At 40.7% G+C, this 27,014-nt stretch overlaps 1 protein-coding gene and 1 long non-coding RNA gene across 7 annotated transcripts in view; one reads left to right on the top strand and one right to left on the bottom strand.

Moving 5' to 3' along the window:
- LOC142408145 (uncharacterized) overlaps positions 1–1,028 on the bottom strand; it is a 37,227-nt gene extending 36,199 nt beyond the window's left edge. For all 3 annotated transcript variants that reach the window (XR_012775169.1, XR_012775170.1, XR_012775168.1), the window contains exon 1: positions 784–1,028. This is a non-coding gene — a long non-coding RNA (uncharacterized LOC142408145). The remainder of the gene's footprint in view (positions 1–783) is intronic.
- HMGN3 (high mobility group nucleosomal binding domain 3) lies at positions 13–25,621 on the top strand. 4 transcript variants are annotated; one of them, XM_075498243.1, is made up of 7 exons: positions 959–1,133; positions 15,888–15,938; positions 21,875–21,904; positions 22,526–22,573; positions 24,888–25,001; positions 25,118–25,217; positions 25,515–25,621. In XM_075498243.1, exons 1-7 carry the CDS (start codon positions 1,011–1,013, stop codon positions 25,526–25,528), a joined length of 480 nt encoding a protein of 159 aa, XP_075354358.1. In that variant the 5' UTR covers positions 959–1,010; the 3' UTR covers positions 25,529–25,621. The 4 variants fall into 4 exon arrangements, with proteins under 4 accessions (XP_075354360.1, XP_075354359.1, XP_075354357.1 ...); XM_075498245.1 differs by lacking the exons at positions 959–1,133; positions 25,515–25,621 and adding an exon at positions 13–555 and having other exon boundaries at positions 25,118–25,499; XM_075498244.1 differs by lacking the exon at positions 25,515–25,621 and having other exon boundaries at positions 921–1,058; positions 25,118–25,505.
- The last annotated feature ends 1,393 nt before the right edge of the window (positions 25,622–27,014 follow it).

Here is a 27,014-nt window from a genome sequence, read left to right as displayed (position 1 = left end):
GAGCACTGCAGGGGTTTTGAGCGGATGCCGTTCGCTGCTCGCAACTTGCCCCATGCGCCCAGACCCCCGCTTCGCCTTCCCGGCCGCTAAGGACGAACCGCGGCACCGGGCGGGCCGCCTCCAGGCCGCAGGCGGGCTCCCCCCGAGGCGCTGGGCGGCCGGCCCTGCCGCGCTCCCCACCGGGCCCGGGGCTGCTGCCGGCCCCAACGGTCCCCGCGCGCCCGGCCTCTGACCCGCGCGGGCTGCCCCTGATTAGCCCGCTCCCGCCGGCGAGGGGGGCGCGACGCAATTGGGGAGCCAATCAGGAGCCGGGGCTGCCCCGCTCTGCCCGCCCCGTCGGCGAGGCGGGCGCTGGCGGTGGGGGCTGCCGGGGGCGCCGGGGGCGGCGCGGCGGGCACCGGGCGCGGGCAGAGCTGCGGGCACCAGCGACGCCGGTACCAGCGACGCCGGTGTCGCCGCCGCCGCCACCGCCGGGCGGATCCGCGCTTCTGCCGGAGCTTCTTTCGTCGCTTTACTTTCGCGGCCCGGAGCAGGGACATTATGCCGAAGAGAAAGGTAAGGCGCCCCGGGCGTGCGGCGGGTCCTGCCTCCGCGCCTTCCCCGGGCAGGGGTGGGGGGCCGAGCGGGGGCCGGTGGGTGAAACGCGCGATAGGGGTGGCGGGCGCCTGCTGCTCTCCCGCCGCCGTTCCGTTCCGGAGCCCGCGGATTGCTCCCGAGCCCGGGTATTTTGCTGCCTGTTGCAAGCCCCCTCCACCCCTCCCCGCGCCGCCGCCCCCTGTTTACTTTCCCGGTGCCGCGCGGGGCGGCGTCGCCCCCGTCCCCGGGGGGTGAAGTCGCTATCACAACTCCGGCCCCCCCCCACCCCCCCCTCCGCCGCCGGGGAGAAGCGCTGCAGCAGCTGCGGCTTCGCCCCTGGCCCCCGGCGGGAGGAGTTTCCTGCTTGCAAACTCCGGCGCCGCCGCCGCGGGGGGAGCGGCGGGGAGGGGTCAGCCCCCACCCGGGGCGGCCGGATGGGATCCCGCCGCCACCTCCCGCCGTGCCCGGGTGATGGCTCCGAGGTAAAAGGAGGAGGGGAGAGGCAAGCCATGTTTAAAACAAACTACACCCTTCTCCTCGCCTCCCGCGGCAGACCCGTATGTACCAACTCCGGCGCCCATCCGGGCAGGGCCCCCGGGGGCGGGGGGCGGCCGCCGGGGCGGGGAGGGGAGGCGCCTCGCCTCCTGAGGGAGCGCGCGGCCCCCGCCGGGCCGGGGGAGCCATGGCGGGGGCGGGGGGCACGGCCGGCCCCCGCCTCGGTCCGTTTTTTGCTCTCGGGAGGGAGCCGCTGGCGGGGGCCGCTTGTGAGACCGCGTTCCCCAAGGGAGGGAAACTTAGGCGGCCCTTCAGCCGCCGGGCTCGGTGTTGTGGGGTTTTTTCTTTCCCTCTCCTGCCTGCTTGAACCCGGAGCCTTCGCTGCGCGGCGTCCTGGCCGCGGGGAGCGCTTGCGGTGCTGGCAGAAGGCAGGCTGAGTGCGGACGGCGGCAGCCGGCCCCCTCCCCTGCAAGGTGCGGGGCGGAGGAGGCGCCCGCCCGGCCCCCGGGGGTGGGCGACCGAGGGAGGGCCTGCTGGAGAAGATCCTCGTCGAGAACTTACTGCTTGCCTTCTGCCGGTGCTGACTGGGTGTAGTGAGAGACTTGACACTAATACACACCATGACAAAAAATAATAGCTGCAGTCCCTTAATTTTAACTAGGTCAACCAAGGCAAAGCAATTTTGTGGTTTTGGGGATTTCCCAAATGTCACCTGTGGCCTCCTAATACACCGTATCTGGGCTGGGGCTCAAATCTGTTCTAATGAAGTTACAGGTAAATGATGACTTCCAGGTTGCTCGGTGTTCGGTTCTTGTCCTTTCCTTATTCCTTATGGGAGGTAGCAAAATGTCAAATTGTCAAGTACACTACTGAACTATTTAATTCATAGTTAAGAACCTGATTCCAGCTCTGAAAATGGATACAACCGTGGGGTTGACTGCATTTATTGGGATAACTGGGCTTGAAGTTACTGAATGTCGGCCAGTTTTTCCTCTTGCTCTTCTGTCATTGCACCCTCGCGTAGGCCTCACATGCTTCTGCTCTTTTAGTGCCGTTGCTTGTCATCAGGAAAAAGTTTAAAATTAGCCTGTGCCCATAGGACTCTCCACAACTTTGGAAACCTTGCAAACTTCCTACCCTGTTTCCTTTGCCCTTCTGTGTTCTTATGTTATGGATAGTGTTTCAGGCTGTCCTTCGTAAGAGGGGATAGAGTCAAAGTCACTCATGTAGGTTTTTGTGGTCTGTTGTGAAATGTTTATTAAGAGAAACTGTCTTTGAGTAGTAAGTCCATGAGAACGTGTCTTCTTTCTAGAAGATTATAAAAAAGGTAGTAAAAACATTGCATATGGGATCAGAGCAATGGAGATGAATTTTAATGGCGCAGTATATTTTGATTTACTTAGTATTGTATGGGTAAACATTTAAATGTTAAGATTATATATGAAGTATGGGTTTTGGGAAGCACTGGTTCCAGGAAAAGTGTATGATTAATAGCTTTGCTTTTTGAGAAAAGTGGAATTGCCGTAAGTGTTCTACAATAGTCAGTTTTATTCCAGAATAACATCTATAGAGTGAGAAGTTAGTGATACAGCAGTAGCTGAGTAATTATACCAGTCAGCTTCTACATGGAGACAAAACCATCACGTGCAGCTAGTAGTCAATTCTTCTGTTAAAATTTCCAATTTATAAAAAGGCTGCTAACACTGAAAGTTTTATAAGGAAATAAACATCAAAAGTCAAAATGAGAAATTTTCACAGTTATGGGCATAAGTAAATAAATAATACTGCAGAAAGGGCATGAATCCACCTGTACCTGTTTTTGTGTATGCCTTGGTTATCTACACTGGCTGGTCCTTTTTGTTTGCTTTTCTTTTCATCTCTGATTTTTTTCATCTCTATGTAAACTGAAGTTAGTTGCTGAGTCCCTGGCCTTATATTTATTATGAATATTATGAACAAAAACATGTAGGCTGTCTCCCGTTCATTAAGGGGCTGTGGCCTAAGGTATTGTGGTATCATTAGTCATTGGTTGAGTGTCACGGGGGAAAAGCAAAAACTTACTGTGTGTTGAGATGGTGTTAAATACTGCGCTAAAACAAAAAGAGGTTGAACTCTGGACTCCTTCTGTCAGATTTCTGCACCCTTTGTCTGTTGTAATAACATGTTGTGGTGTGAACATGGCCTTTCACAAGAAGAATGGCATGCCAGTGTGGGATAAACCAGAATGCTTGTTGTGGTATTGATAGCAACGAACGCCTTGAAATGGATTGAGATGTTCTGTTTTGTTGTTTGTCTTGCTGGAATTAGCTCTTGGGTCATATTGGAAAACTCCTTGACCTTGAACAGCCCCAGTAAAACTCAATGTTAGCCATAAAAGGATGAAGAACCATTCTGTACCTGATGACAAGGAGAATCATGGTATGGTCACATACACCCATGTGCATAAGCGTACATATGTCAGCTTTAATGTGATCATCGTTAAGATGAACGCTACTTGCACCTTTATGTAGAACGTGCACCATCTCTGAGGGATATTAATAGGTCAAGGGGTGACTTGTCCAGTATTGAATGGGTGGGGATCCTCTGTCAGATAGTTGGGGCTGCACTCTAAAATGATGCAATTTGTTCTTCAATCTGACTCTATGCAATGTGACCTGCACCTCACATGTTGTTTTGAAAACACTTGCAGAATCAGATGTGAGGACTACTGTTTCTTAAGTCTTTTTTTTTTTTTTTTTTTTTTTAATATAACATCTTTGAATATTGCTGTTGTTTCAGAGCAAATAAAAATATCATGGTCTAATTAGCCACTTCAGTAGACTATTTGCTGCCTTCTTGTAGTCAGGAGTGTTGGTTTCTTCAGTATAGTCAATGCTGTGAAAATGTAATAGAGAACATCTGTGGCAGGTTCCTGTTCCGTTATGCAAACTCACTTTCTTTAAAGTCAGAGAGACTAGTTGGTTATATTTACTACAGAAAAACAAACCTTCTGAATGTTTTGCTTGGAATGCTGCTTCTTTAGTGGAAGTTAGAAGGTGCCATATTCCAGGGTTGTCCTATTGTAGTGCGTTTAGTTACATGATCATGTGATAGGGGTTTTTTGTGGGACTCCTACCTTACTAGTTGTTTTGCCAACCAGGTATCTAATCAATCTATTTTCTAATCCTTGCGGTTAAATGCACGTTCTTACATGTACTAACCTAGAGCTGTTAAATTCTACTTAAGCTTTTTTGTCTGGACCTAAACTCACTGCTCTTTGTGAAATCCTTCTGCACGTTTGAGTTTGCATTTCTGAAGTGTCGTGAATATTCAGAGAGAAATGTTGTTCCTCATCCACTGATAGGGAAATGGGGCACAGAAGTAAACGGTCAAGTTGTTGGAATGGTCCCTTCATCTTGGATTCTCAGGTTAAGATGTCTGTCCTGATTTTTTTATTCCCCCTAATAAGCACCTCCTGCACTCTGAGTGGTGCATTTGTTGTTACTCCTCCAAATTTGTTGTCTTGCTTCGTGGTGTGAAACTGAGGAACTCGCAGTAGTAACCAGTTTTCTAAAATTTTGTCGGATCAACTTATATGTTGTCAAACACCAATTAACTAGTGAAGCTGAGGGTCCTGCAGATGACAGCTGTTTGCTGTGGCTCTGAATGATCCTGCTGTCACTGTTTGTCTGTGGAATGAGGTGTAGAACTTGTGCAAAGAGTAGCAGGTGAGTTTGTGTTCATAATGCAGCAATATGAAGCACACTCAACTGCTGTTGAGCTCCACTTCATGTCACTTTCCATGTTTTGATACTTCAGCTGTGTATCAGTCCATGTCAATTCAACATACAAGCATCAATGTAACATAGTGTTTTTTTCTGCTAAGGTTATCTTCATTTTGAAGCTACTTGGCAGGAAAGAAGCTGCAGTGATGTTGTGGGGACTCGCACCTTGCCAACAACTTGTTTCGTCACTGGGGTTGGAAGCTCTTGGTCTGTAGCAGAGGCACTCTTCAGTTTATCCTAGAACACAACTAACAGGACACGCTCTGTTAGCAGTGGGACGCAGAAATGGGGGAGGTTCTGTATTTTATTTTGTGCTCTATAGGTGATTATAGATTAGAAGGGAAAAGGGGATCAGTACCAGATCCAAATGTCTTGGCTGCTGCCCTCTGCCCACTCCCATTCTGTCCCACTTCTCTCTCCAGACTTTAGCTCGAACTCCCCCTGCATTTCATGCTGACTGCTTCCTCCTTTCTCCTTGTGCTATGTGAGGACTAAGAGCAGAAGTCAGATCTCTGAAAAGGTAGTTTCTCTTCCCACTTTTCCGTTAGATCAATCCTAGACCATTCAGTAACTACTGGAAAACAGGCTAGGCAACAGCAGAAGACAACCTTCTTTGCATCTGTGTCACTGAGGTACCCCTGACTTTGACAAACTCCTACCTAACATGCTAGTAGAGTCCTCAGGTGGGCTTCTACCTTCGGAATCCTTTGCAGGGACAGGTAAACCGATTGTGATGCAGAGATGCACTTAGCATTCAACCAAGCCAAATGGAATAGAGGTGCCAGAGCATCTTAAAAGACTTTAGGAGTCTTCTAATACAAGGCAAAAGGATGTTTTGTCACCAATTTTAGAAATTGTACCGTTTGTACTAAATTTGTAACTACTGAGAATTTTAAACCTGAATGTATTTAAAGCAATTGAAAACTGCTTAGTTGGCCTACTCCACCTATCTGTTGACCAGACTGACTCAAAGGATCTCATCTTTCATAGAAAAATTAAGCAGAAAAGATGACAAATTTTTATCTGCGTATCGTACACTTAGATGTAATCCAGTGTAGCATTGTTGAGTGGCACTGAAGAAAAAACATGCTTGAGTAATGCAGCGGTGCCATGTTGCAATAAATTATGTTTACAGGGCTATTAAATACATGCAACAAATATTTGCCCACATTTTATGTTAAAGATACACTTTAAAATAGCTTAGGAAGAGCTAATTATATAACTTTAGCTATGACTGGTTTTTAGACTTACGGAGATTAAAAGCTCATTGACCAAGGATTTATAGATCTAAAATGTTTCTGATAGTTTTATACAAGTCTGTAAAAATCTGATCCATTTATCAGCAATTGATAACAGTGTATATAAATTTTCTTCTTAGACCACACTGAAATACAATTGGACTTAATGAGTGGGTAACCTAAAAATTCTTAGGTTTTCACTGAATTGTCAATTAAAAATCGTTCTTAATGCTCCTTGGGTGCATTAAAGCTTGATTATCTGTTGAGGTGCAGCCAGCAGTACAACCTACTTTGTAAGTCATCGCCTCTGAGTTCAAAATTAAGCAGGTGCAGGTAATCTTTTTATACACAGTAGTTCAACACACCAATGGGGGGGGGGTAATATTATTTTGTATTCTAGACTATCAGTATTGTTAAGTTCAAAAAATAAAAAAGTCTTGTGTGTAAATGGAATGTAGCAGGTATATGCTATTTAGTTTAAGGCTGCTTTTCTTCTGTCTTACTTGAAAAACTTCACTTTCTCTGCTGTTTTATACCCAAGCAGTAGCTGTGTATAGGCGTAGTATGTTCCAAGGTGTATCCTTGTTGTTTCAGAGAAATCATATGTAGTTGAATTTTTCTTCACATGACTGTAAATATTGTCTTTTGTGTAGAGTGTAAGTAAACCAGATCCAGAGACTTCTCTTGGAAATTAGCACTTTGTAGAATCATAATGGCCACCATCTGTTTTCTGTTCTTTAACTGCACTAAGCTATAGCACAGTGATTCATCCCATGGTCCAGTAGCCAAAAAGGTGTTTTCAGGTGCTAGACTTACATTTCAGGCCATGATCCTCTTAATGCTTGTTTACTTAACAGGTTTGAATGTGCTTTTGAATTTTTTTTTTTATCGTGGATCATTTTACTGATCCAATTTAGAGATGCTGCACAGTGGCACAATGAGTGTGTGATAACCTGTTAGAAGGGAGTAGGGCTGGGAATGAGCAATGGGCTGCATGCGGAAGTGAGATGCTCTTATACCAATTTTATTGTTGGCAAAATTGGCAGCGTGGGACTTTACAGTTTGGACTGTAGTTCAACAGATATTTCAAGTTGGTGTGGACAGGCCAGAAGAAGCAATTCCAGATACTTATTCCTGTCCTTACTGTGGTTTAACCTGTGGTATATCAGATGTGTTTGAGAGAGTTTTTGGCGAGACCTGTCTGCTGATCGAGTTTCCCATACCTTGGCACAAAGAGTTGAGCTGGGTTATTGGCAGGAATTATTAGTTGGGGAAGGGCAGAACTCTTCTTAGCAGCAGCCAGGCCTTAATCAGACGGCAGCCTTAGCCAGCTTTTCTTTGTTGTCCCTAACTTAGAGTGCATAGAGGAGTATTCTTTAATTCATTAGAATAATCAGAACAACTCAGTGGTAAAGTTGTGTCCTTGCACAATTGGGGGGTGGGGAGCACGAAGCTTGTTTTGGTTTAGGTTTTTTTTCCCCCTTGGTATCTTTGGAAATTACCAATTTTCAATTAATTATTCCTGTAACTTGGAGATACAGCTCCTGTTTTCCCATAGTAAAGAGTGGGTGTACTTGGTAACAGTGAAAGCTGGAAATATAAAATGCATTGTTCCCTAAGAATGTTGGGATCTGTCTACACAAAAAAATTGCATATGTTCCTATCAACATTGGCTTTATTGGGACTGTTGCATATGTTTGGTCTTCCCACTTAGCTTTCTCTGTTGTCCTAATGCTGCCCAAGTTAGTAGTAGCAGACAGTGTTTCCATAGTTGGAAATCAAGTGTCTAATGACGTTTTTACTTCTGCGGTGTTTTGTTCCTCTCAAGCCGAGTTGAAGAGAGGGGTCAGTGCTCTATTTGTAGTAGGAAAACATCCTTTATCTCTGCTGTATACTTTCTTCCTTATCCCACCTGCACGCTCTTGGAGACATTTTACTTTTTTCTTCTCTTGAAACTGCATTTAGGTTGTCTGTGAAGCTCTCCATTCTGGCTGTTGTAGTAGAGCAATACTCCTGTTAACCCCAGCCGGAATTATTACCGGGATATAACAGGTCGGTGTATCTAAGGCGTTATACCAGTTGTGTCTGGACCTACCTCTTGCTCATGGACCTATCATCATCTCAGAGGTTTGGTGTTCTGTGGCACCAGTTAGTTGAAACAACAACAAAAAAGGTTCTTTCCTAGACTATTGTGGTTTTATCACAGTTATGTCCTCTGGGAGGGGAGGAATTCTACACCTTTTTTCAGTCACTCAGAGTACTTTTCTTTGTCAGAGGTGGCTATTTTCAGGAATCGGTTGTTATTGAAAGTAGTTGTCTAAATTTAATCTCTATCTTTTAAGTAGATAAAATAATTTTTTTCATTTTTTTCAGAAGTATTTTGTGCTAGTTTTGCTTTGTAGATCTAATCAGTTCTATTTAGATACAGATTTTGGAACCTAATCTTCAAGGATTCAAAAACTTTGGCTCTGTATGTAGACTTGCATGAGTCGATCAGCTTCATCTCGCTTGCAGAACTGGCATCAGTTTTGAAAGGTCAGAAATAATATTGTTAGGGATTGGATTTCATCCATCATATTCTTTGAATCTGCCTTTTTATTTTATGGTGGCAGTAAAATGGTTAAGCAAATACTGAGACAAGAATTTACTTACTACCTAGCTGAATTCTCACGTTTGGTGTTCAAGGGAAACTGAACAATTTCAAATGCACTGTGCTCACTGCTCCCATGGCTGATCTGTATTTTTCAAAATGCAGCTGATTACTTCACTGTCTGAAAAAGGAACTGTCTGGCTAATTTTAAATTACAATGCTGTTTTTTTAAATCTGAGCCTCTAGAAACTGCTCTTCCTTCTTCACTCTGCTATAGGTAGAAGATGTCATATTCAAAAAACTGACTACAGGGAAGACAAACTTGGAAGGAAAAATAAAAGCCAAACCAGTTGGGAGACTTGTAAAATGTCCTATCAAATTTAAATATGTTTTAAATTATATTGGTCAATCTTTGACCTCTTTGCAGTGGAAATAGCAAAACCTCAATCTACAATGAAGGAATTTCCTCTTTTGGAAAAGCATTTATTCTTACTAGTTTTAGATATCTAGAAATACCCCAGGCCTAACTTGGTTTCTGTCTCTTCTGTCTATTCTGGAAGAGCGTAATGCTCACAGAAGTTACCTGTTAAGAATTAAGGAATTTAATAAAATGCATTTTCTGAACCTACTGATTTTGTTTATAACTGGGCTGTTTGTATTGTTATTTTCTAATATATTCTTTAAAAATGCAATGCATGTTAATCAGTCACTGTTTGGCTTGAATCTCTAAGCAAGAATGGAGACTTTGATCCCTGATTTTTTTTTTTCTCTAATTGCTTATTAATACTGGCGGATATTAATGGTGGTCTTCATATTTAAACTTTTAAGTACCATTTGTCTTTTCAGAACTTTATGATCTTGACATTCTTCCCCAAAAAATTAGAAAATTAAATATTCTGCTCTTAATAGATGTAAGATGGAGGGATTTAAATTCTAAAAATGACATATTGTATAATATTTCATTGTAATACTTCTTAACAGAAAAGATTAAAATATTATGTACTTAATAAATATTTAAGCAGGGTTTTTTGTTGTGGTAGGGTTTTTTTTATAGTGAATAATATATGTACATATATACAGTACATTAAAAAAAAAACAAACCTTCAGATTTTTTGGAAGAGAGCAAATCAGATAACAGTTTGGATAAGTATTGAAAAAATCCAGCCACTAACCAGATTTATTCTGTACTTCACTCATGGTTCTGGCAGAATTACTTGTTTTTTAAATTAATGGCATGCATTTGCCCGCCCCCTTCCCCCTCCGGACCAGGCTCTTGTTAGAAAAAAGAAATGAAGGGGTGTAGTAGGAAGAACCTGATTTCTTAAAGCACTTATTAGGGAGAATTAATTTTACTTGCAAAGTTCATTCACATTGGCTTGGCAGTAAGCACTGTTCTGTCCGCTGAAAACATCAAAGAACTAGCTATAAACAAAGGTTAATGATAAGATGCTGTAGGAGCTAAATGAGGAAACAGTGGTTAGAAGGGTGTTGCAGGAGTTGGTTGGTGTTAAATTAGTCGACACGTAGTCTTCATTAATCTAAAACAAGAAATAAACAGCATTTTAATTACATTATGAACTGGCACAAAATTCAGAGCTGCTCTGAAGACAAATAATTAGGTGATGTAGCATGTATGGGGAAACAATTCATTGAATTAGATTTAGTCTAATGCAGAACTGTACTTACACAGAAACGAGAGGAGGAAAAATTTTGGGAAAATAGTGCAGTAAACCCTGAAAAAGGCTTAGGACTCGATATGTCGTCTTTTCTTGCACTGTGGTTTTGTTGCAAGTTTTTATCATGTTTTGGTTGGTGAAAAAAGTTGTTGGAGGAATGACCAAAGCATTACATCATGGAAATTGCAGCTAGAACAACGAGCCAGGAAAGTGTCTACAGGCAAATCTCATTGCAGGCAGTGTATTGAGATGTGGCTGAACAAAACAGCTTGCAAAGAAGGGAGGAAACACTATAGAGAATACTCAAGTGCTAGGATGGTTAAGGCTTTCCACCTTTCTGACTTCTTAATGTGGTAGTTTGAATGAAATTGGCATCTGCTTTTTCGTGGTGTGTTGTTTCTTGTGGGTTTTTTTTTTTGGTTTGGTGGGGTGGTTTTTTTTTTTTTTTTTTTTTTTTTTTTAATGTGGGTATGAAAGGACTCATTTCTGTCCCATCAGAGCCAAGGTGTTGAGTTTCGGCTAGTAATAAGATCCTTCAGAGAATGAACTATCTATTTCACTTTTTAAGCAACCTTCTGTACTGACTGTTACTTCTCACATACTTGTATTCTCATTCTTTATGCTTTTTAATGTACTCCTTTATAATAGTACAATCTATTCATTTAAGTACAAACAAAATATTTATCCAGAAGCTGGTCACTGCAAGTTCAAACATGTACCTTTGGATATATCAAAGAGACATCAATAACTTCACTACTTTGTGTTACTTACTGTACTCTCATTACATCCTGCTTATATTGCAGGGTTTTGATTAGAAAAATTGAAGCTTTTTGTTTCTTTTGTGGTGCATCTCTACCAGGTACCCCAGCTTAAGAACAATAAAAAGAAAAAGGAAAATTGCCTGTATGTTCTATTAAATGTTTCTTTAAAACAGTTATCTAGTTTTCTGTTTTCAACTTAACAGTTCTGTAATGGTGTTGGCATTGCGGATACCGCAGTATTGTCCTGGTGTGTGGAAACACTGGTTCTTAGGTATACTTCACAGCTGGTGAAACACAAAAACTGTGTATACAAACAAGCTAAATTTTAATATTCCTTTGATTTTTTTATGTTCTCTATAATCTATTAATATTCCTTTGTTTTGTCCAATCCTTTCAAAATAATTTTCTAGGTTGTCCTTAAAAAGAGGTGGGGGGGGAAAGCAAATTAAAAAAAAAAAAAAGGCAGATTGCTGATAGACACAGGGGATCTTCCATGCAGCCTTCCAGGTTAATCTTGTGGTATAAAAGTTATGCAGCTCTGACAGATCTTACAAAGCTTAGCTACAGCTTAATTTACAATTTTAGTGCCAATATGTAGTGCTAATTGAGGTATGACACAATGTGTGGTCATCTGAACCTAAAACTTGCTATTAGTTTGAATGTCAAAAGCATATTTAGAGTTAGCCAGTCAGCTTCTTTCCTTCTGTGTACCTCTGTGATTGGAAAAAAAAAAATTGCTATTATCCGTGTCCTTATTTGCTTTTTTATTTTATGTGTCTTGTCTCTCGTAGGCATCCATACAGTATCAGGCATAGCAGGCCTATAGGAACTACTTTGAGTATAACGCAGACATATGACAGAGTACAGCTGAAGAATTACTGAGGTTGGAGTACTGCCCTTGTCAAGTGATTCAGTGCTCGCATTGGTCTTTGATTTTGCTGCACAAAACTTGCCGTGTGGACAGTCCCGCTGCTGACTAGTTTACGATGTAGGGCACAGTATCCAGGGTGCATTTTAATGTGACTGGGGTGTCAAATGAAATACGGTGAGCCATAGCATTACGTTATGTGGAAAAACGTGCCAACGGGACAGGTTACTTAGTACATTTGGTTGCTTTGAAACCAGAGTTCCTTCAGTAGTTTGTCACTAGGACAAAGGATGGAGGAAGGGGTCCTGTGGAAGAGTTAGGGGCAAGGACTTTAAGATTTTGGTGGTATCTACATAAAAGTCCTGTGACTTCCAGATACTAGTGCAAAGACAGTCACTGTGTGTGGCATGCCAAGTTGTTTGGGAACTATGCTTGGCCGAAATCCATTCGTGTACAAATCTCTCTGGTCCCTAGGGAGAAGAGAAAGTACTGCAAAAACTAGCCTGAAGATCCACATCAGCTGGGACTCACTGGAATGTCTAAGCGGGACTCACAGAGGGAAAAATAAGTTTCTGTTCCTCTTTTAGCAAAATACTGTAGCCGTATCTGACATACATATTTTTTTGGTGTGTCTATCAGCTTAAAGAGTCCCAGGCTGCTTGCAACTGCCCCGTGCCACTTCATTCTTGTCTGTTGTACTGGCTCAATTGTTTGTGCAGCTGTGCAGTAAAATGATTCTGCTGGAGCAGGGAAGACTATATATTTATAATTTGTATATGTATTTATAATATTTATACACTTGTTTAAGCAGCATGCTGTTTTTCAGCTGGATCAATTACCTTATTCATGACATGGCCTCCCACACAGCTCTGCCAGCATACTGGGGAGCCAAGGCCTGGGGAGGATGAGCACAGCCTCCAAACGCCTGGACTTGTAGTGACTGCAGAGAGGAGGGAGCAGGTCTGAAATGGAAATGAGAACGTGTCAGAACCCCTTGCTGCTTATTCACACCTCTGAGATTATTACTGTGCATGTCCCTCCATGGAGAAAGTTATGTGGCCTTCAGAATTGCTGTTGGATTTTCGAACTTGAGAGGGAAGCTGGGCTAATTATCTAACTTAATTGAAGTTATGTTGTGTGATATATCATAGTAATATACGGTGGTTGTGGTTGCATTAAGAGTATTTTAATATCCCCCCTCCCCCCCCCCCCCGTGGTTAGCTCCATGAGCGGTTTTAAAAATCTGTTGTCAAGCAATAATATTGGCATCTAAAATCAGGCTTCCCTGTCTATCAGAGATGTAGGAGACTTGTCTTTCATTAGTGCTAAAGAGAATGGGGTAAATTACTGTATGTTAACTGTGCAGTATTGCAGGGTAAGAGTTTGCTCCTGGGCAATTGCTGCAAGGCTGTTGGCATATGGCAGTGCCATCTTGTGATGATTTAGCCCTATTTCAAAGCTCTGTGGTTCCTAAAAGCGAAGCAGGGTGAAACAGCCCGATTGTGGAGTGTCAGTCAGCTTCATTTAGTTTATGGTGAGTTTTTTAGCCTGGCTTCTGAAGGAAATGAATCATGCCATCTTTCTGTCCCTACCCCTGTAAATCTTGAGCCTCTTGGCCACTATGAGGAAAAGGTTATAAAATCTGAGAGAACTTCCATTGGAAGTTCTGAGAGAACTTCCAATAGGTGCCCAGGACAGGAAGGATGCTATTCGAGTTCCCTCCCAGGGAAAGGGTGCGGTGCAAGTTTGTTAGACTTGAGAAAATTCATATAGGAGAAACAGATGTTACGAATTCATGGGCTACAGAAAAGCTATACCCGGGGCTTGTACCCTATCATGAGCTGAAGAGGGAAGTTGTAGGAAACAAGACGTTGTTACTGACAGTGATCATAGAACTACTTGGTTTTGTTTTCCTTACGGCTTTTGATGCTCCCAGCATCACACCATCAAGCTGTAGCAACTCTTTAGTAACCAAACTGAAAAGCTTTTAGGAATGCAAACCTGAAACAATCCTGCAGGCGGCTGGTGAGGCTGCAGTAGCGTAGGGAGCAGTCAGGCTCCATTTTGGATGTCTGACTGTTGCTATTCTGAGTTGCTCTATGCTGCGCAGTGCTGCTTAACTTCCTGCTGTTTTCTAGCTACTTAGAGGATCAGTCCTCGGCTTTTTTTAAACCAGCTGCTTTTGTGGCATGCTTCCTTTCTGTCAGGAGAGCGCACAGTAACAAAGCCACATTTTATTCTCTGGTGGGGGGTGTCTTTCTGTAAGTGTGTTAGAGCCCAATGCCGGGAGAAGGCAGTGGTCAACTGCTGCAAACTAGCCGGTCTTTTTCTTTGCTCCAAGCCGTAACTGTCTAACTCCAAGACATTCCGTGTCAAAATCTGGGGGAAGGTTTGGGTTAGGATTGAAATGAAAAGGCAAAGGAAAAGATAACTAGCCTGCTCCTTTACTGACTGAAAAACAAAACAGCAACAAAATTGCCTTCTCTGCTGCATGTTAAATGTCTTTTTGAAACACATGCCATTCTTATAGTTCTCCTCTAACTGCTGCTGCTCACTGTTTTTCCATTAATTGCTTGCTCCTAGGTGGAAACCCAGTCATTTGCAAAATGTGAAGTAAAACGTCTTGAGTTGTAAACAAAAGACAGAAGCTTGATTTTTCCGCCTCCCCCTTACTCTCCTGCAGTTTAACTAATGTTTCTCTAGTACCTCTGGAAGACCAGCGTTAGAATGGTCAGGTTGATACTTTGTTCTTGTGAAGAAACATGTTTGTCCCTAGTTTTCCTGTCAATGTCTTGGTGTTTTACTGATTTTTACTGTTCTGATGGAGGAGATGAGATGAGGGAAAGATACTGCTAAAGCTTCCAGCTGAGTGAGCCTGAGGCACAAAAGGAGTAAATGAGGTAAAGAAATCACTCATTTCAGCAATGCTGTGCTTTTTTGGTTCATCTTATCACATCTCATTACTAGTTAAGTTCATGTTTGGGAAGAAATGTGTTAAATTTCTCAGGGATTTCAAAAGCCCTAGTAAAGCAAACCTCAGATTTCCAGTACATACTGTTGTGCTACCAACTGCTGATTAGATGGAGCTCCCACTGGAACCTGCGGATGCTTTAGTTAATTGGCTAGAGGGACCACTGAGGGATGCTGTGTGATATGATATGTATTTACCTGGTGATGATCAGTCCTTGTGTTCTTGCTTGGAAAATCTAGAATGGCTTTGGTACAATGCTGCTTGTAAGTACTAATGTAAATTTGCCAGGCTTCTTTAAGTTGCTGCAAAGTATACAAAGAAGAATCTTCACTGTAATCTTTGTTTTGCTGTTGCCTGGATGCTTTTAAGTCTGTAATAGAATAGAATCATAGAATAGTTTGGGTTGGAAGGGACCTTTAAAGGTCATCTAGTCCAACCCCCTGCAAGAGCAGGGACGTCTTCAACTAGATCAGGTTGCTCAGAGCCCTGACCAACCTGACCTTGAATGTTTCCAGGGGTGAGGCATCTACCACCTCTCTGGGTAACCTGTTCCAGTGTTTCACCACCCTCATTGTAAAAAATTTATTTCTTATATCTAGTCTAAATCTACCCTCTTCTAGTTTAAAACCATTACCCTTTGTCCTATTGCAACAGGCCCTGCTAAAAAGTTTGTCCCCATCTTTCTTATAAGCCCCCTTTAAGTACTGACAGGCTGCAATAAGGTCTCCCCAGAGACTTCTCTTCTCCAGGCTGAACAACCCCAACTCTCTCAGCCTATCCTCTTAGAGGAGTAGAGGGGCAGAATCACCTCCCTCAACCTGCTGGCCATGCTGCTTTTGATGCAGCCCAGGATATGGTTGGCCTTCTGGGCTGCAAGTGCACGTTGTCGGCTCATGTCCAGCTTTTCATCTACCAATATAAAAACACTGACTTAATATTTTCTTTCAGTCTCCAGAGGGTGCTGAAGGCAAGGATGCAGCAAAAGTAACTAAACAAGAGGCAAGTATTTTTCTTTTCTTTTCTTTTCTTTTTTTTTTAAATTTATTTTGGCAAGTAATTATTTAACTGGAGATCTGCAGTCTTGCATATCAAGACTATGCATTGCTCTGGCACTTCTAGTGAGGTGTTGTCAGTGGGAATAATGACAGTAAACCACACTTGTAGCTTATCTGGCATAATTTGGTTTTGGTGCACTGAGGATTCATACAACTTATTAGTACACAAAATACATTTCAGAAACACTTAGGGCTTTGATAGACAAACTCTGGTGGATCTTGTGGCAACAGTGTAGGATGTTACTGCCTGGAACTGTTGCTCTGTCTCTAGCGGGCTGGCAGAAGAGGGTTAATGCACACACCTCAGCCAGTCTACTTCAAAACTATTCTTAGCTTAAGTGACTGATGGAAGGGTGTCTTGAATTAAGATACCAGGCTCTAAACTGGAGCAGCTGACGCATTTGTGTCTTTTCTTTGTCTGAATTTGTTTTAAAGGCACAGTAACTTCTGCCAGAGAAGGCAAGGAGACAGCTGGTGATACCTTGACCTCTACAGAAAAGTTTGCTAGTTTGTTTGTCACAGCCCTTAATGTGAATTTAAAAAAACAGGTAGAGCATTATGAGGATTCATTTTCTTAGATTGTCATCTTTTGTGGCAGACAAAGTTAAATCAGGACCTTGAAAAGAATGGGTGAATATTCAAATGAATTAACAATTAATTGCTCTTCTTGTGAATCTTTGAGCATATTTGAATAGGAAAAATAGTCTAATGAATTTTTACACTTTCTGAATTGAGAAGTTGGTTGTTGCTCAGTCTGTCAGAAAAAGATGGTACAGCAGAAATGTCAAAATATTTCAAACAATAGTAAAGTTTACAATAAGCTCCTGAAAAAAACAGGTAGAGTAAAAAGGAGGTCTGAGAGGAATAGATTTTGATACCTCAGTATCTTCCTATGGAATTTTCTAGAAGACAAATTAGTTTCTTTTTCATAAAGTATGAAAAGGCTGACTAAATCATAGTAAAAAATATAATCTCGTTTGCTCTGAATGAATGTTTTTCTCTGTCCATATTATTAAATATTATTTCTTCAAAAACCAGGAAGTTCCTTCCCCTAAAAATTTGAGACCTGATTGCTGGAATAAAGAAGAAAGACCAAAAAGCTTACAGAAATACACAGGCTCTCTGGAGAGAGCCTGCTGACTCTGAAATATGAGAGCTTTTAGAGTAGTCTTCAGTCAAGGTGAGATAATAGTGGCTGTTGATGCTCCAGGAAAAAAAAACAACAAACAAACAAACAAAGATACTCTTAGTAGATACACCTGTAACTCTTAGTGTGTGAATGAGGAAAATAGTTGTAGGATTAGATTAGAAACTGTGGGAGCTCTTGGAATAGGTAGAACTTATGTAGGAAGGGTGGCTTCAGTCTGAACCAAAACAGACCTATGTGGATGGCACTGAGGAGATCTTCTGAACTATTTTAAACATCTGAGGGGAGACTGGCAAGCTCTTGAGACCACCTAGGGCGAAGGCAGAGCTCCCTATCAGGTGGAGAGCAGGGGCTAGCACAGAAGCCCACAAGATGCAAACAGAAGTTTGCATGTGAAAAGGTAAAGAGCAGTCTTAAGAAATAAAGCCCTGTTTAATTCATGCCAATGAAAACAGGCAGTCAAGCCAAAATGCAAAAGCTGCAAATCTAAATCTGGGCAACTTGGACCATCTGGCTTAAAATGAGGACATTGATATAATGGGCAACTCAGAAACTTGTTGGGACACTGTGACACCACAGCACAAATTATACAGGGTTGAGAGCTAAGTTGCATTAGAGGTAGAATGGCTTTCTGTTATGTGTCTTTAATATTTCTCTAGATTAATTGTATCAATAACTACAGCAGAATCCTTTATGGATTGCCAAGCCATGTGTAAATGGGGAGTATATAGTGTAGAAATTGTGCCAGGTATCATCTGACCACAATAACAAAAGTGGCAATGGGATGTTAAGGGAGATCAGAGAGGCTCTGAGGACAGAAATAGTGTTGATGGAGATTTCAGTTACCCTTCAGAGATTTGGTAAAAGGCTTGGGATGGCATTACGAAGACAAAGTTAAAACTATAAATGCTTGCTTCCTGGAGGAACAAATCAAAGGACCAGTAAAAGGATAATTAGCTCTTTATTTGGTCCTCAGTAGTATCTAGGAGCTAGTTAAAAAGACAGTTGTCGGAGAACTATTCTGTAATTGTGACCATAATATATTCAGGTTCATCATTCTTGCAGGAGTGTAAGTGCAAATAAACTCTGCTATGGTAAGATTTGATATTGAGAAAGTGAATTTTATTAAAAATGAGAGCCTGTTAACAGGTGCTGCTAAAAAGTTTAATGGTTTCAGGTGGCAGAGAGGCATTGTGGTATGCCATGCTAGAGGCTTGCAGAAGTGCATATTATTTTTCAAAAGCCCCACTCCCCTCCCAAAAAAACCCCTCAGAATGGCTTACTAGCAAAATAAAGGAAATTTATTATTTTTGAAAGGTTTTTTTTGTATTGATGGAAAATGATGAGGAAAGGAGCAAACCCTCCAGCATGGCAAATGTGAAGCTGAAAGACAGTAATGAAACTTCTACTATGAAGAATTCTTACAGAGGTTCTCACAGTGGAGCCTTTTCTCATGGGTGTAGGGTTGGAGGACATTCTTTAATTGAGTGTGAGTGAGAACTAGACAGTATTCACCAGCGATTGCCAAACTGTTACATGCAGTATGTAATTTACTGCTTGCATTGGCCTCAGTACCAGAGTAACTGAAGGTGATGAAATGCTCCCAGGACTTTAGATAAGGGATTCTGGAAAATAAACCCTGTGAGTCTAACTTGCAAAAGAAGTTTAAAAAAAAAAAGTATATGTGGACAAACGTATAACGGGAGAATCGACATGAATTTTGCAGAGAGAAGTCATGCTTCAGGCACTTGAGTTCTTTGTAGAAGTCAAGAGGTATAAGGATGATAACATGCCGATTGATATAGTTTACTTGCATGTAAAGAACACTTTTTGATAAGGCTTCCCAAGGAGGTTCTTAAAGAAGCTAAGCTAGCATGGATTAAAGGGAAGATCTTCCTAAGAGTTGGTAATAGATAAAGATATGAGAAGAGAGTAGGGAAGAAGTAGTTAATTGTCATATGGGGGAGAATTATCAGTGGGGTATTGGAAGGATTTGTGTTTGGGCTTGTGCTGCTAAATATATTCATTTAATGATCTAGGAGAAGAGGTACTGGAGAAATGACAAAGTTTGCTGAAGTTTACAAAAAATGATCAGGGTAGTCAGGAGTGAGAGAGACTGAGAAGGCTGTTACGTCACTGATAACTAGGTGATAAAATGTCAGTAGAAATTCAATATGGAAAAAGTCAAATTAATACATGGGGGAGGGGAAGACACAATGATGGTCACCAAATCAGCTGTTAATCAGGGGAGAGATTGTGAAGTCCCAGTGAATAGTTACTAGAAAATGTCAGTTCTTCTAAACAAAAGGTAACTAGAATATAGGAAAAAATACTAGAGGACAGAGTGTGAAACATCAGTGTATCGCAATATTAATTTGTTGTGCTCCCAGATGTGGGACTAGTAAATGAAGTTCTCTTGACTCTTCCTCAAAAAGGCCATGATAGAATGAAAAGGATACCAAGTATTGTGGGACAAACAGAGGATGCAAAGCAGCCTCAGAAGAAGAAAAAAAAAAAAAAAAAACAAACCAAAAAAACCAAACCAACACAACCCAGAATTTCTAGGATTCTTGACTTTTTATATAACAGAGGTGTGATAAAATCATCGGTAACACAGAGAAAGGCAGTTAGGGAATTATTACTCATGTAACTCGAAAACAAGAGGAATCTAGTGAAAGTAAGAGGCAAGAAGCTTAAAGGAAAGACAACAGAGGGGGAAGGTTTTGCTTTTTCTTCTCCACACAGTGCATAATCCTGTTATGGAACTCACAGGATGTTATGGAAACTGGTGTAAATGGGTTCAGTAGGTTATTAGACAAATTTATGGAGAAAATGACCCTTGGGGGCTTTTAAACACGATGTGGATATAATATCCAGGTTGGAAAGTTCGCAACTGTAGATTGCCAGAAGCTGGCACAGTAGGAAAGTGCAAAGTGTTGTTCTGTGTCTGCTCTATTTCATAGACGCTTTCCGTAGGTGTTTGCTAGTGGGCCAGTGTCAAACAGACTATTGGGCGAGCTGCTAGTCCCTGGCTTAGTACAGCTGTTTGGAGGGGGACAAGGGTTCCAAAAGCACATTAAAATGTGACCTTTGCTGACTCGACTGCAGTTCCCGCCTTATAATCAGATAACACAAAATAAATACAAACTCTGAATGAGAACTAAAATGACTTACCCATCAGGCATTTTTAAAGGACAGAGGGTTTATGCTGACTTTCTTACGGCAATACAGGCCTTCTATGAAACCAATCATGGAACAGGAACAGTTGGGGAATATGGGAAGGAATTATAATTTCTCTAAAACGACATATTATCATTTAAAAAGTAGATGCTAACATAACATTCCAATGCCCAAATGCTAAGGGATAGAAATCATCAGTTATGAAAACAGATTTGTAAAAGAAGATGCCTTGAGCTAGGAGTTCTTTGATTACCTGACCAAGTGAAATGCTTTATTTAACCTGTTGTAAAATAGTGCTAGGCTGCTTAACAAGCAGTTGATATTCTAAATTGCCAGGAAAAGAAAGGTTTACTTTTTTTGTTGTTAATGATGCATGAATATTTGATAGTTGAAAATATCTTTAGGTGTTTTTTGACAAGACTTCTATTTTGCTGGACACCAGATCTGAACTATTCTCTACTGCTTTCCATTAAGAATACTTAAATGGCTCCAATAAATACAAATTACTGCATTCTTCAGATATTAACAACAGCTTTTTCCTGCTGCAAGATGTGTGGAGCCATGTTTTTTCAGCTCAACTTAAATGCTTAATATGTAATTAAGAGGATATTTTTGATTTGCTTTTTAAGCTGTGTTACATTGGATATTTGTTGCAGTTGAGTTGTCCCTTTATTTTGGCTACAAGTGTGATTCCAGTTTTATGACATAGACCAAACTTTAACTCTGATAACTGTGCTGTGTAACTGGATCATGGGTTCATCTGTTTTAATGAATACAAAAATATTATGGACAAACTAATGAGCTTACAACTGTTTCTAAAACTTAACTCATCTTCAGTAATAAATTTATGACAGAGTGAAATAAAATTTAATAAGGAAGGTGTGTTGAAGTGATGAAGAAAGGTGGAGGAAAGTAGCATATCTGACTTTCTTCTTCCCTTTTGAGAATTATGTTTAAATAGAAGAAATATTTTCTCCTCTCATCCTGCAGCTGTCTTTGTGCACTTGGACTCTCGGATTGAGTGTGTGGGAAACTGAGGAAGTGGAAGGACTTAGTTTCATGTTTTGAAATTTTAGCACTCTGATATCCTCTAGGGAAGGATGTTAACTTTATTCTGCTGTTAATCAGATAGTATTTTTACCCACTATTACAAGTAGCATCTGCTAGATTATAGAAACATCATTCCAAATATTTATGAGAAAGGTTCAGCGTCCTGTGCGAGTGTCAAGCTTGCTGTATTTGTGAACCTTTCATAGAGCAGCAAGGGACTCGGAAGTACTTGTAAAAGAGGGGTGGGGGGAGTATTTAACCGAATGGAGATTTAGATGTTATAATTCCTGAACAATTTTTATTACTAATTTTCACATCGCTTTGTCCCTTTAAAATTTTGATCGTCCAAGATGAGGAAGATGTGAATCATGTTCAGCAATAGAGACGTATTTTGGTAGGGGCATATTTTATGCTGTCACTATGAAATGACTGATATCATGTTGCTTTGGATACTGTGTGCTGTAAGCCTATAAAAGTTTTCTCCTTTTTTTCTTTTTCTGTAGCCCACAAGACGATCAGCAAGATTGTCAGCTGTAAGTATGTATAACACCTCTTGGTATATGCTTTTCTAGGCACATATGGTTTCTCAGACCAAACAGGTTTGTTATATTTTGCTTGATTCAATTTTTATTCTTGCTGAGGGATATTTAAGAACTCTAGAGCTAAAGTTATCTCTGTTTTCTTGGTTTCAGGTTTCAGGTTGTTCTGACAAAAGATGTATTTCCCTACCTCAGTGCAACACTGTCTGTTACGTGCAGTATTGACTTCGTACCGTTTTGCAGGCTGATGTTAGTTGTGGAAATGCATCTACTTCTCTGGGAAGGAGAAAGAGCTGTCCTTCAAGGACTTCATTTGATGCCACTACTAGTATTTGGTTTTAGTTCCTCTTCTCTGTTAGAACATATCTGACTTTTTTTGAAAGTTACTACTAATCTCCACGTTTTACTCTTAGAATGACCCTCAAATTGCTTTGACTCCTAGATGAGTGAGCTAATGAAAGTGTGTGTGTACAGCGATGAGGTGCATTAAGGTTTTTCAGTCTCTTTCTAGATGCATACTAATGAGCAGGAAGTAAGGGAAGGTGTGGGGTGGAGGTGGCTGGCTGGCGTCTGGTAATATGTCTAACACATTGTGCAACTAAAAATGTTTTATAGAAACCTGCTCCACCAAAACCTGAACCCAAACCAAGGAAAACCACGAAGGTAAATACTCTTCTTTTTAGTTGCCATCATTGTAGCCAATAGTAAGCAAGTATACTCCTCCTTTGCCTTGCAAACAGTTCAGTTCACAGCATTTTTGTGAGGCATTTGCTCCCCTGCTCTCCCTGCAGCTTCTTCCCACCCCCACCCCCAGAAAAAAAACAAATTAGATCATTCTTTTCTTTCTGTTCCACCCCTTCCTGGCCTCATTACTGGCCCAAACAAAATGTCTTGCCTGTTTGATATGCAAACCGTGTTAGTTTGTAGTGAATTCCTAGTTTAAGAAGAATCTTTACCTTTCCTACACCTTTCCTGAAATATACAGGTTTGGTTGAGTAACCTCTACCCGAGACCTAGCAATTTCTACAGTAGGATTTGAGATTACTCTGTGCCATCCTGTTTCCTTGTCTAGAGGGGCAGTACTTCATAGTGAAAAACTCTTATCTGTTCTTGAAGCCTGACTGTTGCTGAGAATGCACAATTATAATTAAAGGTGAAATTAAATATATTTCAATTGAATGGTTTGCGCTTTCTAGGCCAGTTACAGTCAAATTAAAACCTTATTAGGGTCTGAAATACCTTTTCAGGATTTCTGCATGTAAATCATGTACTTCAGAAACTGTGGATTTATTTCTGCCGAAGGGGAATGTTAAATAAGAGCAATTGCTTTATCAGAAAAAAAACATGCTGGAAACTGAGTCTAGCACTCCTCACACTTACATTTTTCAAGTCCTTTTATTGGTATCTCAGTTGGGCAAGTATCAGTATACCAAGCCCATGTGTGAAAGTAAAATTCTATGACTTTGAATACTTCATGATTAATCTAATGAAATTGCCAGTAAAGTCTTGCTGAGTCCATCCTGCTCCCCTCTTAAAAGGAGTATTAATAAAGAAGGGAATATGGTAGCTTCTATAGCATCATGTACACGTTGTGAAATGAGCTTGGTGTTACGGAGTCAGTGTAAGCTGCGTGAGAGACATTTGAAGCTCATTTCAGGTGACTCGAATCCTTTATGATGTTATGCTAAGCAACTTTTTAATACAGTAATCTGCTTTTTTCCAAAGTCTAACTGGATCACATTTTAAGGAGTATATTAATCTTGGTCTCCTAAACAGAAAACAGCAAGTGTGCACTCTGAGCCTGCTAGTAAACAACCAAAGATGGTACAGATTTGAGATAATTTTTAGTGTTAAAAGCTTGCAAATTACAGATTTACTAAGTCAAGTCCTTAGCTCGTTCTTTTGTAGGTAAAGGGTTAGGACTATACCCACAGCACCAATAAGCTTCTCAGTGTGTAACATTGAAGCTGAAGGGTGAAAGGAGTAATTCAGGCTGCCCTGGAACTAGGATTACTGGTACTCCCTCCTTCCCACCCCACTCCTGTATGGGGATTGCTGGGGAAAGGTAGTTAATGAAGGGAGACTGACCTTCATATCCCTGTTCACAGCTACTGTTGCCATTTTGCATGGAGAATCTGGAGCAAATGATCACATGGATGATCTCCACAGTGTTTATCGGAACTACTTTAAATACTAATATAAAAATGTGAATGCTATTTCATTGAATATTTTACCCCATTGCACTTAAAATCTTTAACCTGTGTCTCTACTAGCCTTAGATCACAAATATAAATATGTACATAGAGTAAGGATTAAAACAAAAGTAGACTTCAACATACGAATTGTTTGTTTAAGAGCAAATCTCCAAATGAAACTGTAGCTGTTAGAATAGTTCCTTTTGATAAATTCTCTGCTTTGTGTTGCTGCAGATAGAATTTTATCAGTGTTTGCCTCCCTAGTGTGTTGGTTGGTTCTTTCATTGACATGGAATGGACATCACAGATGTTATCAAACTAACAAAAGGACAGCCAACAAAAATGCTTAATTTTTAAAATCTAATTTAATATTTCATGTTAATCAAAAGTGTAGTGCTGTTACACAAGCAGTGTTGTTTGTGCTTGGCTGAATAAGCTTTCAATATACTATAATTGGATTTGTTCATACAGATATCTTGTATATACCTCTGTATATATAGCTCAGCTCTACCAAAATAATTTGAGGGGTTTTTGTATCCCTGTAAATTGGCAGGAACAATAAAGAAGCAGACATCAGGATTTTCTAGAAATTTTGAGAGTGTCTCTATATAACTCTTGTGGATATAAATTTTCCAGGTAGTCTTTAGCTGGTTTTCTGTTTCAGTCCAGCACATGCAGCTTGCCAAGGTTAGCTTTTTAGTTCACATGAAGGTTTTTTGATAAAGATGTAGGGTGCTGGCTACTCATACAATGTCTGTGCCCATGTTTTAATCTTCTGTCAGAAGGAACCTGGAACAAAGGCCAACAAAGGTGCTAAAGGGAAGAAGGATGAAAAGCAAGAAGCTGCAAAGGAAGGTACTACACCATCTGAAAATGGTGAAAATAAAGCTGAAGAGGTACTTTCCACACATACCTCCTGCTGATTGAATCAGTGTTTTTTAATTATTCGGCCTTTCAGACATTGATAGCATGTTCATAATGTTTCTTTTTATTGCCCATAATGTTATTGCAGATTCGCATCTCTCGCTCAACTGTTAGTGTTTCAACATCCAGAGGTGCCCCACCCAGCACACTGTCAGTAAAAGGGCAGATTGAAACAGTGAAAGTTAAGGGTACGGTAGAGCATTCAGCATGTGTGCAGTGAATAGAAACAGATAGTAGTGTGGTGCTTTTCAGTATGAACAATGGAAGCTGACAGGTAAGGCTTGTATTGCTTTTGAAAAGCTGGGACCAGTAATTTAAGAAAAGTGTGTGAGTGTACCTGTTTTGTTTGTGTAAATGTAATATGGACATAGGTTTGAAACTGAGCTGTTGCAAATAAGAAATCGAAGGAGTAAGGGTAGTTTGGGTATTTAGGTCTGTAATGGCAATTTCCTACAGTAATTAATGTCTTTCTTTCTTCTCCACAGGCTCAGAAAACTGAATCTGTAGGTGACAAGAATGAATGAAATATCATGAAAATTTTGGGTTGATTTTATGTACCTCTTGGACAACTTTTAAAAGATATTTTTATCAAGTATTTTGTAAATGCTAATTTTTTTAGGACTACGATAGTTGACATATTAAACTGTATATGAACATTTCCCTTCTCATAACAGTGCTTTTAGAAATTCCCATTGTTGCCAAGTAATATAAATATCAACTTAATATTGCAAGGTATGTGTAAAATTGGATCAGCATTCCATACACTTGCTTTAAGAAATTAAGTCTTGTGCATATGGTGATGTTTTTACTGTGCGTATTTGAATTTTTCATGCAGTTTTTCTAGAGCAATAATCAGTGGTGCTTTTGTACTTAGGGTTTATGTGATTTTAATGAAACATGGATAGATGTGGCCACCTGCTGACTATTTTGGGTTCTTTTAATGGATTAAAATAAAAGGTCTCCTTGCCTGCAAAACTACAGCTTCCTAATGTTTTCTCTAAATCTGAGGAATGCCTTAGTCATATTTTCAACTGTTACAAGGAAGACTAAATGATTTAGCAACAATTGTTTTGCATGCAGTCTGTTTGCTTTTTTGCTGATGTCTGATTAAAAAAATACCCACACAGGAGTAGCAGGCTGGGATTTTCAGTGGCCCACAACTTAAGGGACTTATAGATACATTCTTCATAGATACGTTCTTCAGATATACTGTCACAGGGTGAGTAGAGCTTCCATACTCTATCAGGATATTGTGTCTGTAATGAGCTATCAATACAGAATGAATTGCTTGATTGATAGAGACATACAGTAACTTAAAAGTAGCTTTGTTTCTCCTCCACTCTCTTTTCGTTAACTTGCATTGTATTCTGTGGAAACCCTTCTTTCTATCTGCAGCCTCAAATTTAATATAAATAGTAATTGCTGTTCTGCTTCAGCTGAGGACAGTTGTTAATACATTGAAATCGCTGTTAAACAGCGCTATATATTTGGTACCTGGTAGAAATGGAACAATGAAAGTTATTTTTGAGGTGATTGTGGTGATATGGTGGATTAGCTAATGATTTTTTATTAGTGTCCATGTTTCAACTCTGCAGCTCATTCTTAAGCACCTTTTATAATTTTTCTCCTTCTCTTTTCTCTAGGGGCCCTGGTATTTCTATTGTTACTTCTGGGATGGGAGGGGTGAGAGAAAAGATGTTCCCTGTTCTTCAGTAGCATTGATCTGTATTGCTCAAGTGGTGGCCATTATGTCTGAGGATACCTTTTGCTTGTTTAAGTCAATAAATAAATGACTGTTGCCTGACCTAGCGTTCTATTTATTCTTTGGGAAGAAATCTCCAGTTGCCTTTTTTTAATTAAAGGAAAAAAGAAGCCAAGCCCCTCTACACTTAAAAATTGAAGATTGAGTACAAAAACCCTATATGCTAACTAGAATAGTAGTTAAGACCTGCATTGAGATAAATGCTACTGCTGCTCTAGTGATA

Source organism: Mycteria americana, chromosome 3, assembly GCF_035582795.1.
Source record: "Mycteria americana isolate JAX WOST 10 ecotype Jacksonville Zoo and Gardens chromosome 3, USCA_MyAme_1.0, whole genome shotgun sequence".
NCBI lineage: Eukaryota > Metazoa > Chordata > Aves > Ciconiiformes > Ciconiidae > Mycteria > Mycteria americana.
This window is presented reverse-complemented; position numbering and strand designations above follow the sequence as displayed.